Source organism: Ptychodera flava, chromosome 3, assembly GCF_041260155.1.
Source record: "Ptychodera flava strain L36383 chromosome 3, AS_Pfla_20210202, whole genome shotgun sequence".
Taxonomy (NCBI): domain Eukaryota; kingdom Metazoa; phylum Hemichordata; class Enteropneusta; family Ptychoderidae; genus Ptychodera; species Ptychodera flava.
Window position 1 is genome coordinate 3758317 of NC_091930.1, and position 15161 is coordinate 3773477.

The following is a 15161-nucleotide window of genomic DNA, read 5'->3' on the forward strand; positions in this document are numbered from 1 at the left end:
TTTATCGAATGTTGAGAGTTCCCAAAATGAAGAGGGTTTTCCATAATTGACAAGTGAGATTCTACTCACCTTTGAACTTTCAACTTTGAACTTGAATTCTATCCTTTGTTTAGAGGTTTCCCTGATGAGAAAGTTTTCAACAAAGCAGGATCCAACTCATGAAATTATTTTTTGTGTGTTTCTCTGCCACACTGTTTAGCTGTAATTATGTAAAGATCTTCACTATCATGATGTGTCTTTCATACGTGTTGTCTGTGCTTGTCTCCCATATCACAGTTCATCAGGTGCTGAGCAGTGCAGTATCTGTGGCCAGGGATACGCCTGTCCTGACCCCAGCTCATCACCCGTCCAGTGCACCAAGGGATACGTCTCCCCGGCTGGTTCCACCAACTGCACAAGATGTGCCAATAGTAAGCAATTCGTTTCAATGAACACAAGCCATAATCAATGAGTATTTAATTGACAAGTTTCCAGCAGTTGACTCAGTTAATTAGTATGCAGTGAATAAAACTGAAAGGAAGATATCAGAAATAAGCTTTTCCTTAGGAAACAAATTAGTTTGCTGTTATGGACTTTATTCAAGATCATTAACCCTTTGAGTGCTAAAGTCAACTTTTGTTGCCTTGTCAGAATATAACATAGTCAGCAACTTTTTAGAGTTAGAGAATTTTTTCAGATTTTCCCCCAAAATTTTGGTCAAAAATTGTAGTCATTGAAAAGTTATGTGCATATGGTCCAAAATTATCGAAAAAATTACAGAAAAATTCATAGAAATTGGTAAAATGTTGGACTAAAATTTTAATGGGAAGAATTACAGCACTCAGAGGGTTAATGACGTATCATTTCCTTAGAGCTAACTACAATATCGTTGAAATTCACGATCTTGTTTGTATCACTGAGGCAAATTAAAGGTGTAAAGATACCTACAGCACACAAGGATTGTTGTTCACAGTGATTCCATATTTGAAAAGGACAAACTCTCCTAGCCAGTTCAGAGGATGAATGTGATTATGTGAAAATTGAATAAAAATGTTTTAAAAGAGAAACAGGAATTGCAAAGCTAGAAACAGTGCATGTAATAAGTGACAGCCAGCATTATGATAAATAATTCTCACTACAGCTATGTTGGAACTGAGAACTAGTCTGGAAAATAAAACAAAAGAATTTCACGCTAGTGCCACTTGAGGTATCATACGGTAGTGTGTGGACTTTGAATCAAACAAAACACCCGTGCCAGGGGCTGATACCGGCCTGTGTTTCTGGTAAATGCCTGGTTATAGGTGTGTATATTGGAGGCAAGAGTTTGATAAGGCCATTTTCAGTATTTCTATCTCTCAATAAAAATATGTTTACCCCTTTTGAATAACAGCTGAGATAAGTGAGGAACCAGCACGCACAACATGTCTTCCATGCCCCGCCGGGAAAGCCTGCTCCGATCCGACACAAGATCCGGTGGACTGTGCCAGCGGTGAATATGCACTGTTAGGGAACGGCACATGCACTACTTGCCCAGCTGGATACAAATGCCCAACCACATCATCCATAGAGGATTGTTCCAGTGTCCTGGTGAGTTAAAGGGGCAGGCTTTTTATCAGCTGCATAGTATATCTCTGAGCAAATTTACTGGCTGTGCATTACTTTCAAAGGGAACAAAACATAAAAATCTTATAAACAGTCAATTTCAACAACCACTAATGGGAGAATTAGGGATTCAGGATTGTCACTCTAACAGTTTCATGGAGGGTCTACTTTGGAATATCGTCTCTTTTAAATTCCTCAGGAAGAGAGGCCATGAAGGTCACAGGCAGCATTAATAATCTGTTACCTAGGGTGTTAATATGGTTATGTGAAGGGATAGGGTATATAGCAAGTGCCCCCAGCAAAGCACTATTTAGTTTGGTGGCTAGTCCTTGCTGTATATGCTGCTTTTCATGATTACATAAATATTCCAGGACATGTTATAATGATAATAGTTTCAAAATCACTAGTTTTGGCAAAGTGATTGGCAAAGATTTGCTGTTCACCATTGGATATTATTGAACCCTTTCCGGGGGGGGGGGGGGGGAGAGAGAGAGAGAGAGAGAGAGAGAGAGAGAGAGAGAGAGGAGAGAGAGAGAGAGGAGAGAGAGAGAGAGAGAGAGAGAGAGTCTCCACATATGGTAACAAACATCACAGATATTGTAGCAAAGACTGTGAAAAATGTATTGTTTATTGCATTACACTTTTGTTTAGTTGTTGATTAGCAAGTTAACTACAACTGACGTTATATCTTGTTTGTTCATTGATAGGTACATACTCGGTTGGAGGCGCCACAGACTGCACTTCATGCCCTGCTGGATACGAATGCACTACAACCAGTCTAACACAGTGTGCTACAGGACAGTACAGTGCTGATGGAGGTAATCTCGTTTGTCTGTGAAAAATTCACATCTCTGCGCTTGATCTCCCCATCCAACCCTGTTTAGAGATCCAAGTTTGCATGGTAGGCAATAGGGTTGTTCCAAAATTTGGAGGTAGGAGGGAAGTGGGTGTGACCCTGCTGCCATAATGGTTTGGCCTGAACCCATTGTGAAAAGTGGGACTTTTAAGGGTAACAGAACCGTTCAACCCCTTCCAACTGTCTAACTACTCCATATACAACCTTGTTGCCGATATCAAAATTGTCGTACTTCCTATCATTGAAGTCAGTGAAAGAGAGAGAGAGAGAGAGAGAAGAGAGAGAGAGAGAGAGAGAGAGAGAGTAAGATGTATTTTTCTTCTCACACATTAACCCTTTTCCTGCAAGTCAGTATTTCACCACCAGGTCAAGATGGTTAAAATTAATGAAACACAGCATATTCCATATGGTGTATTTTAACATAATACATACTGTACATTTGAAAGCTGTTGAAAAATAAATACTGTAAACTTGATGTTTTTGGACTAAAGATGCTATAACAGACCAAGTCAAGTGGTGAAAATACATCATGTTTTGGCTCAATACCGCTTTTTTACAGACTTGGCTGATGGAAAGTGATACTGTCTGGCAGGAAAAGGGTTTAAAACTAAAAATACTTGACACAACCGTTATTGGATAATATTGTAGCTGTCCAGCAGTGTCTATACATGTACCCGTATTATACATGAAAGCCTTGTGTAATACTCTGATTTGAACGTGTTCCACTGCACACCATTGCTTGAACATCTAGTCCTTTTAAAAGTCAGACTTAGAGGCTGGTGTCACTATCAATTGAATCCAAAATCTTCCAAAATTTAGCTGGAAATTTGTTTCTGGTCTGTGCATGTTTGAGCTCATACCCCTTGTCTTTCTCAATAGATACAACATGTGCTGACTGTGGTGTGGGCAACTACTGTCCGTCCTTCTCATCGGGTCCGACTGCGTGTCCGTCAGGGTACTATGCCGACACAGCCACAGCGACGTCCTGTTCTCCCTGCGCCCCGGGATATGAATGTACTACATCAACATCTGCAGCTTGCACCAGTGGATACTACTCACGTAGCCTGGCTACAAGCTGTACTCCCTGCCCTGCAGGTATCTTTTCAATTTTTTTCAACAAAATATTTTGTGCATCTCTCTGAAATCAATTTGTACTTATGCGCCTCGAAAGTGAAAAATGTAAGCTTTTGCTAAAAGTTTCCTCAATGATACCTTCAGCCATCCTCTTACATATCGAAGAAAAAAATTGGGAGACTTGTCTGAAAAGAGTCTTAACATAGGCAAATGTGGACAGCGCCCTCAAGTGGCAGATTTCATAGTTTACTGCACTGCAAGGAAACAGTTGCCAAACTTTGGTTAAATACAGTCTGTAAGTGAAATGATTGTCCTTCTGATGACACTGGAGCCATATCTAGTGTAACCAGGAAAATTGTTTTGACAACATTGATACTAATTCTAAGGGGGGTGACATGTTTCACAGGTTGATCTTCATGAATGGACACCTTTCTCAGTCTTTCACCTTGCTTGGATTAAGTATCCACATAATGTCAAAGGTCAGGGTTCGAAAGGTTAACACAGCTACATCAGTGTGATTCTTCAGCGTAACTAGAGAACATAGGGTCCAATGTCTAATGTGTGAAAACGATGAAGATTCCAGAGGGGGTCCATAGAGAGCCATTGGCCCCCTATTATTGTATTTATCTGTTAATTTGCTGAGTCTGGGTGCAGTCTTCTGCAGTCTAATGTAGATTTTTCAACATTTGTTCTTTTATCCTGATTGCAGGTTATCAGTGTACTTCTACCACCACATTGCCAGTCAAATGTAACACTGGTTACTACAACGATGATCCATTGAATCAAAACTGTCAGCAGTGCGAGGCTGGCAGTGCGTGCCCAGACCCAACAGTCTCTCCAACAGAATGTACTGCAGGTAAGTTTACAAGGATGTAGGGGTAGTCTGTTTGATCAGCTCAGAGAGTTTCAAATCATCCTATTCATTGGTGAACTTTGTAACAAGCTTTGCATTTTGTAACAAATCAAGCGCTGGTTGAATACTGGGTATTTGGTTTAACTGAATCACAAAACACTACAGGCAAACATGTCATGTTTTTTTTAAGGTTCAATATTCACCCTAATGCAGGAAGACCTCAAAAATGAATGAAAAGTTGGAAATATCCTTACAAGTACAAAGCAGTATAATCTGCATTGTTGTGCTATACTTTTTCAGGTCAGTACAGCGATGCTGGTTCCACATCATGCACTGACTGCCCCGCTGGGTTTGCATGCCCCGTTGGTAGCACCGGGTCCACCATGGTAGCCTGCGGACCGGGGACGTATGCCACCGGGGGTGATCTGACCTGCACCTACTGTGATCCTGGATACTACTGTCCAAGTACCACGTAAGTGTCTTCTTCATCTGGAGCCGAAATGCTTGGTATTTCTTAATTGATGTGGTTCACTTTTACAAATGCAAAGCAAAGAGACAATGTGATACACTCAGAGAATCAGTACATTAAAGGCAGTTAGCTGTATCTTTATGAATTTTACTTTCCAAAAATATACCATGCAATCTTTGGAGAGATGTTTTGCGTTCCCATAAATATGCCATATTGTTTTTAGTATGTCTCTATTTCCATGCTGGGCCAAGAATCCACTTGATTGTTCACAGTTTTTTTATGTGCTCCCTCATGAGAGCCATATTTGATTTGCAAATGAAAAATATGAAAGTATTAAATTCTAGGTCGTATGTTTGTCACCAGTGTTTGAAAAACATTCTGCGGTCACTCTTTGGTAAACATTTTTACAAGTTATTGTAATTAATTTCAAACTATCCAATTTAGAAAATTGCGTAAAAGATACAGCTAATAGGGCTTCAATGTGTAATTTTTCAATGCCATTGTTACTGTGGTCATCGTTCCAAGTATTTTCACAAGATTACTTTTCACCATTATCTGTGTATATTTAGTAGCATTGTAACTGTAGCCCCCATTTCATAAAAAATTCAATATTTGTCCAATGTCAAATTAAAGTATGTTTGTATCAGTGTTTTTGCAGAGGTTTGGGAAGCTAAGCAAATACTATGAGAGCCCTGGTACCATGGCTGTTCTCCTATTATTTGCATTGATTTTCCTAAGGGAACTCGTCAGCTTGTTTTAAATGCTTAGGAGAAGCAACAGTGATTGACTTTTCGGTATGATTCAAAAGGGGAACCCCAGTAAAATTTACCAGTGTAACCTTTTACACCACACTGTCATTTGGTGTGTTGATCAAGTACCGTGCTAGGTTTTTGTAGAATATCTATCTGAAAATTCATACGAATTTTTCATCAACCATAACATTTTCAGGTAGAATGCGCCTGGGGACACAAATTTGGACTCTCAAACTTTACTGATTCTTTTTTGATGTACCACTCATGGGGGTCATGTTCAATCTCTTGGTGTGAGAAATTTTGAAATTCGAAAATTTTATTTTTCTCCATGGAGTTAATACAGGGATGGCAGCCATTTTGAATTTTAAATACTGGTAAATCTTAAGTCGTTTGTTTTCATAGTACCAAAATTTGCACTGTGACCCCCAATTATTATGGTTGAATGGTTGAAAGATTTCTCAAGGAAAGTTTGAGCAAAAGTTCAAGTCTTTCACTTTCGAGGTGCCTACTACCTTAAGAGGACACTATTGTTGCTTTTACAGCACGGACACTGTTATAGCCTGTGAACCAGGCACATATTCCGACGTCAATGCAACATCCTGTACGCCGTGCCCTGCTGGGAAGGCCTGCCCGAACGCAGACGGCCTGGACATCCGGGATTGTGAAGCGGGCGAGTACAGCACATCCAGGAGTACGGAATGTACAAGCTGCCCTGCAGGTTATGCGTGTCCCTACACCGACAGCAATTACCAGGACCAATGCCAACCGGGGACGTTTTCCGTCGGACAGCAAACCAGTTGTTCCGGATGCCCTCCAGGATAGTAAGTCTTCCCACATTCTCCCAACTTAGATGATGTTTCACCGTCTTGGAATCACGGAAGTTGCATAAATTTGCATTAACTGACCACTAGCTGTAACTTTGGATGATTTCTTCCACAGTTTGTCTTCTACAACTCCCAAATCATGTTGCAAATACACAGTATTCATCTTGTCAACTCAGTCTGTTGATGAGTGAATTTAGTTCTGGACTAGAATTCAAATTTAAACAAAAACCATGCATTCTATGTGTATAAACTTGTTGACAAGCTAAATAGTAGGTTTCAAACATTCTATGGGAAGTAGAGCAAGAAATTACAGTTGACTTACAAAACAAAATAGTGAAAAAAATAATTAAAAAATATAGCTATTTGTCCTTTTAATTATGTGTTGACCAATGCTAGAATAATGTCTGAAATATCTCATTTCGAATTCAACACCATATTTCAAAAGTTCTTTCAGTCCACTTCACTGCAGGATGTTGACTCTGTGATCAATCAGAAACATCGCTAAATTTGATTTAACAAGGGTGTAGTGGACCAGAAGTAGATATATTTGTTGCTAAAAAGGGCCACAGAATGTTCAGTATAATGCTTATCTGTGTTCCAGTGCTCATGATGTTCATTTCAAAATAATATCATGAAGAACCCTATATGCTACTACACTGTGAATCTGACCCCTTTATGCTCTTTAAATATTTGCAGTATGTGTCCGTATACGAATCGCGATGACCAGATAGAATGTGTGGACGGCTATTACTCTACTGGTAACCAATCCAGATGCCTGGCCTGTTCAGCAGGCTATGAATGCCCACGCAAGGACTCAGACGAAGCGTAAGTACTACCGTAAATGAATCTTTAAACCAAACAGAATTGTTGGTACAGGTGGTCTTTTTCAGTCCCCATTCTGGAGTCTAGTCACGGTGGTTTCAGGTCCTGCTTCAAGTTTATCAATTTCAGCACAGACGGTAGAGATCACTACTGTGGTGTCAAATTGAGTTTTGTAACAACTTACAGTTTAAGTGCTTATCTGCTCAATCATTACAATCAGTGCCATTGTCATCTTTTTAATCGTCATCACTATCCTCATCATCGTCATTACCATCATCATCATCGTCATCATTATCATACTGTCGCTTCTATAATTTGCTTTCCTCGTCATCGTCTTATAGTCTTTGTTGTTGTCATCATCATCATCATCGTCATCATCATCACAATTATAATCATCATCATCATCATCAACAAAAACATCTTCCATTATCATCATCATCATCATCATCATCATATTAATTGTTATTATCATCATTATGATAATCATGATCATGAAGATCATCGTTCATCATTGTCTAAGGCAGATAATGGATGATAATCATTGTAATTTTCTGAAGACAGTATGCAGCATCTTAGTATTTATATCAGCTAAAAAGACAACCTTCCATTACATTGCAGAATTGAGTGTTCACCTGGTAGTTACTCCTTCGGGAGACAGACAGAGTGCACGGACTGCCTGCCTGGATACTACTGTCCATCCACCACACAGGGTCCCAAACCATGCGAGACCGGATACTACAGCGGACCAGCCTCACCAAACTGTACACTGTGTGAAGCGGGATATGAATGCTCTGACAAGGAAGGTGAGAAACAAGATTGTGTCTAGTCATGCAATCTCACACATTCACAACTCAATGAAAAATTTGAGGACCTGTGTCTTTTGTTATGTATTGTGAACGTTTAAGCGTAATTATTGCAAGCAATGCAGACAATAATGTACTTTCAAAATAACACATCAGTAAATCCATGATGTCTGTGCCAAGATCTTTCTTTATGAAGTTGTAGGTGTGATTATTTAAAGTTAGCATATGTCTTCTTGTGTGAGGATTTGAATGTGTGTAACTTACCAATACAACGACCTCTGACATGCTTAAACATCAGCACGTACACTGTACTTGTAATGAAATCATTGAAATGTACCAGGTGTGACGATCCATTACCCTGCATTTCTCTGAATGATGAAACGTGCTGGTTTATCATGTGACCTTTTACCTCATCACACACTGATGAATACTTGGCACATTTTTCCAAACTGCTGACTGACTCTCATTTTATCCGTCAGTTCCGGTGGAGTGTGCACCAGGCAAATGGTCCGCACCGGGATCTGTCAAGTGTGATCCCTGTAATCCGGGGTACATCTGTCCTGAGGCGTCAACCTCGCCCAGCCCCGCTGAGGGTCTGTGCGAGTGGGGTGGTTGGTGCGATGGAGTGGCTTACTACCCATGTCCACCGGGTACCTACAACCCAAAGAATGGATCTCGGAACCAGGCTGAAGCTTGTACGGAATGTCCAGCCGGTAAGTCAGTGTTTAGTTTGCCTGTACATCCTATGTACGGTGACCTTGTAGTGAGTACGCCCTCTCACAGACTGTTCACACATTCACAGAATGTAACAGATAACTCATGCATTGAGTGAAACATGGGTCTTGTGATGGACTCAAATCTAGAAAACTTAATATAGGATTACACGAAATCATTTTATTGTGTTCTGTCATACAATTAACTAGTATTCTAGCACGGAATTTGAGAAAACTAAACAGACTTGAAACTTTGTAGCTGTGGTTGACCTGTGCATCCTCCATTCCTTGTAAACAGGTCCACACTCGCCATTGAAGACAATGGGTGTGGGCCAAACCATGGTGGTGAAAGGGTTAATTTTTCTGAAGCCCTTCTAGATATTGAAGAGAGATTCAAACATAGACAGTCAATATCTTAACCACACATTTGTGAGTGAGTCAGTTCACAGTGATGAAATTATTGCAATTTTTTTGGTTTCTTTTTCTTTACCTGTACAAAGGTTTCTACTGTCTTGGACCCGGTGAGTATCAGTACGAGGACAAGCCCTGCCCTGCCGGTCACTACTGCCCTAAAGGCACTTCATATGCCACAAGATTTCCATGCCCAGGTAAGTCTACAGATATCAGTGTTGGCACAGTGTCTGTCTGTCAGTGTAATGTCATCAGAAGAAGTTGAAATTAGCATGAAAAGAGAGTTAGATCTGTCTGCTTCGTCAAATTCCAGTGTGATGGTCACAGGTATACCTACATTTCAGAATCTCTGCAGGAAGCATGGTCAACCCATACTCACATCTCTTTCTCTGATCTGATCATCAAATTTTTTTTTCAATACAATTTTTTTTGACTAGGTGGTACTTACAATCCAAACATGAACTCCACATCCCAGTCGGCATGTATAGTGTGTCCAGCCGGTCACTACTGTCCATCGGGCAGCGACTACGAGGGTGAGCTGTGTCCGGCCGGCTTCTACTGCACGGCGGGACAAGAGACTGGTTTCCAGAATGCCTGCCCGGTCGGTACATACAGCAATGAACGTAACCTGACAAGTAAGTACTGAAAACGTGAGAGTTGATAATGATGATGATGGTGGCATTTTCAAGCTATTGATGTCAAAACTTGTCTTAGCAAGTTTAGGAAATTAGTTCGTAAAAACATTTTACCAGATTCATCAAATTAGGCAGTGAAGACAATGATAAGTTTATCGAGTGGGTAAACAAAATCGTGCTGCCATACAACATCTTCAAAGATGCTTCAAAGTTTAGAAAATTACATTGTAACTCAGTGAAGACACTGCATTATTATTGTCAGAATGCAGGAATGCAGTCACTCATTGATTAATTGATGGGTGTTTGATATCCAATATCACATCTGCATATGAACTGTATACCTTCTCAAACAATCTGAACTATTAGCTTCTAGAGAAACACATGCCGCATTTAGTTCTAATGCTAATATACTGTAAGTTCCCCACAAATTTATAATTTTGTTGTGATCCTCCAAAAGGTTATCAACCATCTTACTTTTTACTTGAATTCATTTTGTTCTGAGATTCTGCTAGTAATGATTTAAAGCATTTTCCAATGGTGTTAACTCTTTGAGTAGTGTTATTTTTCCAACCAAAATTCTAGTGCAACATTTTACCAATTTTTATGAATTTTTCTGCAATTTTTTTGGATGATTTTGGACCAGACAGACATCACATTTCATGGGCTACAGTTTTTCATCAAAATTTTAGCAAAAATCTGAAAAAAATTGACTGGGGATGCATTTTGTGATAGCGACAAAAATTGACCTTGGCGCTCAAAGGGTTTTATTTCTAGCTGCTAACATATGTGTGTGTGTGTTTTCATTCTTGTAGTGCCAGAGCAATGCACAGACTGCCCCGTGGGCCATTACTGTCCGTACGGCAGTGCCGTGGAACCAAGGCTTTCACCGCTGCCCTGCAACCCAGGAACTTACAACCCTGATCCCAGAACCGGTCACAGCTACAACTGCCGGCTGTGTGATTCGGGAAGGTCGTGTCCCTGGTCTGGACAGTCCAACAGCACCCATCCCTGTGCAGAAGGTAAGTGTTTGTAATCTCAACATTGTTGTTTGGTTAAACAAGCGTGTGATCCTGTGTGATGGAATTACCTATCTATAGGGTCTGAATGCTCCTGGAAAGTATGTGAAAGTCCATAACTTTTAAAGCCTCCTGAAAAGTCATGGAAAAGTCCATTAAAATGAAATTGAGTCTTGGATAGTCCTGGAAAATTGATAATCCAGCTACAATTTTCAAAGGCGACTAGATGGTCAGATGTGATATCATACAAATGATATTTAAAATGACTTGTAAAAAATTTAATGATATCTTGTAAAAGTGGTATCTTGAAAATGGTGTTTATGACCTTAAAAGACCTTGAAAATTGCTAAAAGAAAGTCTTTGAATGTCCTTGAATTTTACATGATATAGAGAATATTATTACAGTATCTAGTACATAGAAACTGGGAATTTTTTTAATTTTATGTATGACATAATACTCATGTAGTAAAATGAGAAAAAGGACAACAGAAAAGCATTTGAAAAAACTTGACAGTCCAGATATCTGTCCCTGATTTGCATTCTACCATATATGTTACATCTTGACAGACATCGTGATGATGAAATTACATAAATAGAGCAAAAACCTATCTAGTCTAATCCACAGAGATGTCTGCATTGAAAAGCACTTCATTTTTGTCAATTACAGGCTATTACTGCCCTAACGGCACCATCACCAATGATCAGTACCCGTGTCCACCTGGTACCTACACTGGAGAAACAGACCTGACCTCAGCTGATGAGTGCTCTGCATGTCCACTGGGATACTACTGCACATGGGCAACAGGTGAGTCGCCTGTGATTTGTCATAGGCACAGCTTTCTATATGGTGTCATCTCAGACATTTTCAGGCAAGTGGTTGAGATTTAGCAGCATTTATTGAGCATATTGTGAATATTATCAGTCTCTTGTGAATTGATATATATTACTATAAACACGACCATTCCGAGAAGCATTGCCAATGAGACTTATTGGTTTTTCATGCCAGGTAACACAACCAACCCTCCAAGACCATGCAAGCCTGGATACTATTGTCCGCCGATGACTCCCAGCCCTGATCGCTATCCGTGTCCACCGGGGACGTTTTCACCGAATGCCGACAACAGCGAAGTTGGAAATTGCACAACATGTACAGAAGGCTATTACTGTTTAGGTATGTAAATGTCCTTTATGATAATAGTAAAAATAACAGGCCCAAGTACAATAAACTTTATTTACGTGTGATAACTCGCTAGTGTATCAAGACCAATGAATATATATCTACATGTATATAAACAGGGTCCATAAGTTCCTGGAGAGTCCTTGAATTTTTAAAGCCCCCCCGGAAAATCCCAGAAAATTGATTATCCACCCACAATTTTTCAAAAGTGACAGATGATCAATGGGGATATCATAGAAATAAAATGTAAAATTATATGTAAAAATGATACATTGTAAAAATGGTATCTTGAAAAATGGTAGTTTAGAGCTGAAAAAGTCCTTGAAAATTTGTCGAAAAAATTCCTTGATGTCCTTGACTTTTCAGTGTGTGGAATCTGAATTCACTGATCTTAAAACGATGGTGTTTTGATTTCAGGAGATTCTATCATTCCAAATGTTTACAGTGTTGCTAATACTTTCACTGTGTCTATTCAACCAGGCGGTCAGCCCAGTGTGAGTGGTATCTGCCCACCGGCGTATTACTGCCCTGCTGGCACCGAAGTGGCCGAACAGTTACGGCTGCCCCAATGGCACCTACAACCCGCATACGGGCCTCAGCGCCGCCAGTCAGTGTAAAAACTGCACACTTGGTAAGGGCTTGTGTGACGGAGTCGCATCTTTTTTTTGGTCTTGTTTGTAACGTTGCTTCGTTCATGGCTAATGACCTGTTTCAAGTAACTGTATCGGTTGCTGAGTAATATGAGCAAGATTTAGGAAATGACAATGATTTGCAAAATTATGTCATTTTCTCTGTAGAATAGTACTGTTCCTGGTTGCTGATTTGTTATTTAATATAACTGTTCATGCGTGACATGGACACTGCTGCTTGAAATTTGTCTGAATTGCAAACAGCAATGTCTGATGTTGGATACCTGCAGCTATATTTAATTAACCAACTTGTAACCTCAAACAGCTCTATTCAAAGGTCACCATTTCAAGTTTCCAATAAGAAATCTAGAGCCAATGTTTACCTGATATTTACTGAACATTCAAATGGAAGATGGTTGCTATACTTTTGTTATCTCAATGGGGACAGATTTTCTATTTTCATGAAAATAAAGATAATGATTTTGATTACTCCAAATTCTTCAAAATGAGCCAACACAATCATAGACCGGTTATTGTGATTGTCCGAAAACTTCCAGCGGTGCATTCTCCATTTTCAATGCTCAGGAAATATAAATTTTCATCCATACTATTTATATATTCCACACAGGTCATTTCTGTGAGTATGCGTCTGTCTCACCCATTGATTGCCCAACGGGTACCTACATGCCCTACGGTGAAGATTCAAACGGCGTTGTCATCGGTGAACCCGCCGGGTACCAGTTTGACTGCCTACCTTGCCCCGGTGGCTCCTACTGTGGCAACGCGACCTATGACCCTGTGGAATGTGGAACTGGCCGCTATTCCAAGGATGGCCAGTATGATTGTGTGACTTGCCAGATTGGGTATGTAATATTGTAGTATTGGGAACAAAATGATAAAATCTGTACCTCAGTTTTTCTTCCTGTCACCTGTACTTCGTTCATTGCACTTTGTGAGTTTTCTGAGCTGGAGAAAAAGCTACAGATTTTAAATAAAAATAATTTACAGGTAGATCTCTTGCGTATATTCTGGTCCCATATCTGAAGTATAAATGCATAAAACCCAACATTTCAAAAAAAAAAATTCAATCCAAAATTTATAATGTCTATTATCCCCATGATGATAGTTTTGTTCCTTGGATGAAAACTTCATTCTTTCAAGTTTGCTTGTCATGCTATAAGAAAATTTCCTTATGCATCGATGCAATCCTATTTAGCTTTCTAATAATTGAATGTTCCTATTGTAATCTTTTTTTTTTAAGTTCCAGTAAGTAATCTACTTTTTCATTCACATGTAATACTTTTCTCAAGCTTTCCAAGTGCTGCTTGACACTTTTCAATTATTTTATATTTGCCAGCCATTATTGTGACAACACCACAACATCTGAAACGGACATGCTGACCAACAAGAGGTGCCCTGCCGGAAAGTACTGCCTGGCGGGACTTCACTCTGTCAATGATGCAACAGACTGCACAAAAGCGCACTATTGCCCTGAAGGTATGTCATTCACATTTGAAAAAAACTGCTCACTCAAAAGCTGGAGTAATGTCAATGAAGAGAAAGAAGAAAAGTCTGAGACTAATTTCTGCCGGATTTTTGTGTCATTGGCTTATCTTGAATGTTTGATACACAACAGTTAGGTCTAGACCGATGAAATTTTTGTCTGCATTTTATAGAATAAATGGAAATGTAGTCAATTTCCATGCAACATACATAATTTTTCAGACATGATACCTGATACATCTGATGTGTTCCCTTTAATTCGACTGCCCCCTGTATATTAAGTTGTTTGTACCATCTTGGCTTTATTGTACATGTAGTTGTGTGATGTATAACCATTGTGCAATAAAGGTTTTGTAAATGTGGTATAAAATATACTTTCCAATATACATGTTTGTAGATAACTCCTGATGGAAAAGAACAGATACCTACCGGTATTAGTATGTGTTTTCAAAAAAAGTCAGAAGCAGTGCCAAATTAAGCCCCCGTAGATCCAAAATGTACTTTTATACTGCAGTTTGAGAACTTACCCCCAGACTTTGATATCGAGTGCATTAATACATATTTCACAGTTGTGAAATGTGTCTAAACTTGATTATATTTTCCTTGCACCAAAGCTACTGTGGAGGAACTAAACTGTCCAGTGGGTACCTATAACCCAAGCCTTGGCCTAGGTGCCGTGACGGAGTGTCTTCCGTGTGATGCTGGCGCATACTGTCTGGAAGAACGGGAGACAGTGAATGGATATTGCAGTGCTGGCTATTATTGTCCAACAAATATCACCAATCCATACGGTTCAAATCCACCACTCATTGGATCCTATGGTCCAGAACAGGTAATGAAATATGCGTAGTTGAACTTGTCCTTGCTCTATGTGCCTTGTTTCAGTATTTTTTATATCACGTAGGGAAAGACTTTTACTTCTGCTCAAATTTTACTCATTAAAACTTTCAACTACTCTTTCACCAGATCAAGAATAAAATCAGGGGTCATCGTGCAAAATTTGAACTAGAAAAACAAATAACCTTACATTACTGATATACTAG

General features: G+C 39.5%; 2 protein-coding genes across 2 annotated transcripts in view; both read left to right on the forward strand.

The window, feature by feature from the left end:
• Positions 1–13381, forward strand: part of LOC139130293 (multiple epidermal growth factor-like domains protein 6) — a 30116-nt gene extending 16735 nt beyond the window's left edge. Inside the window, exons 5-21 of the mRNA XM_070696046.1 lie at positions 277–410; positions 1370–1558; positions 2289–2399; positions 3317–3532; positions 4221–4367; positions 4665–4836; positions 6128–6406; positions 7106–7234; positions 7850–8034; positions 8514–8747; positions 9248–9355; positions 9596–9793; positions 10606–10812; positions 11477–11614; positions 11816–11980; positions 12467–12617; positions 13244–13381. Coding sequence (XP_070552147.1) covers positions 277–410; positions 1370–1558; positions 2289–2399; positions 3317–3532; positions 4221–4367; positions 4665–4836; positions 6128–6406; positions 7106–7234; positions 7850–8034; positions 8514–8747; positions 9248–9355; positions 9596–9793; positions 10606–10812; positions 11477–11614; positions 11816–11980; positions 12467–12603 — 2749 coding nt within the window. The 3' untranslated portion in view covers positions 12604–12617; positions 13244–13381. The remainder of the gene's footprint in view (positions 1–276; positions 411–1369; positions 1559–2288; positions 2400–3316; positions 3533–4220; positions 4368–4664; positions 4837–6127; positions 6407–7105; positions 7235–7849; positions 8035–8513; positions 8748–9247; positions 9356–9595; positions 9794–10605; positions 10813–11476; positions 11615–11815; positions 11981–12466; positions 12618–13243) is intronic.
• The window catches only part of LOC139130294 (uncharacterized), a 58579-nt gene continuing 56717 nt past the window's right edge, over positions 13300–15161 (forward strand). The window contains exons 1-3 of the mRNA XM_070696047.1: positions 13300–13478; positions 13973–14112; positions 14733–14950. Of these exons, the coding sequence (XP_070552148.1) occupies positions 13300–13478; positions 13973–14112; positions 14733–14950 (537 nt within the window). The remainder of the gene's footprint in view (positions 13479–13972; positions 14113–14732; positions 14951–15161) is intronic.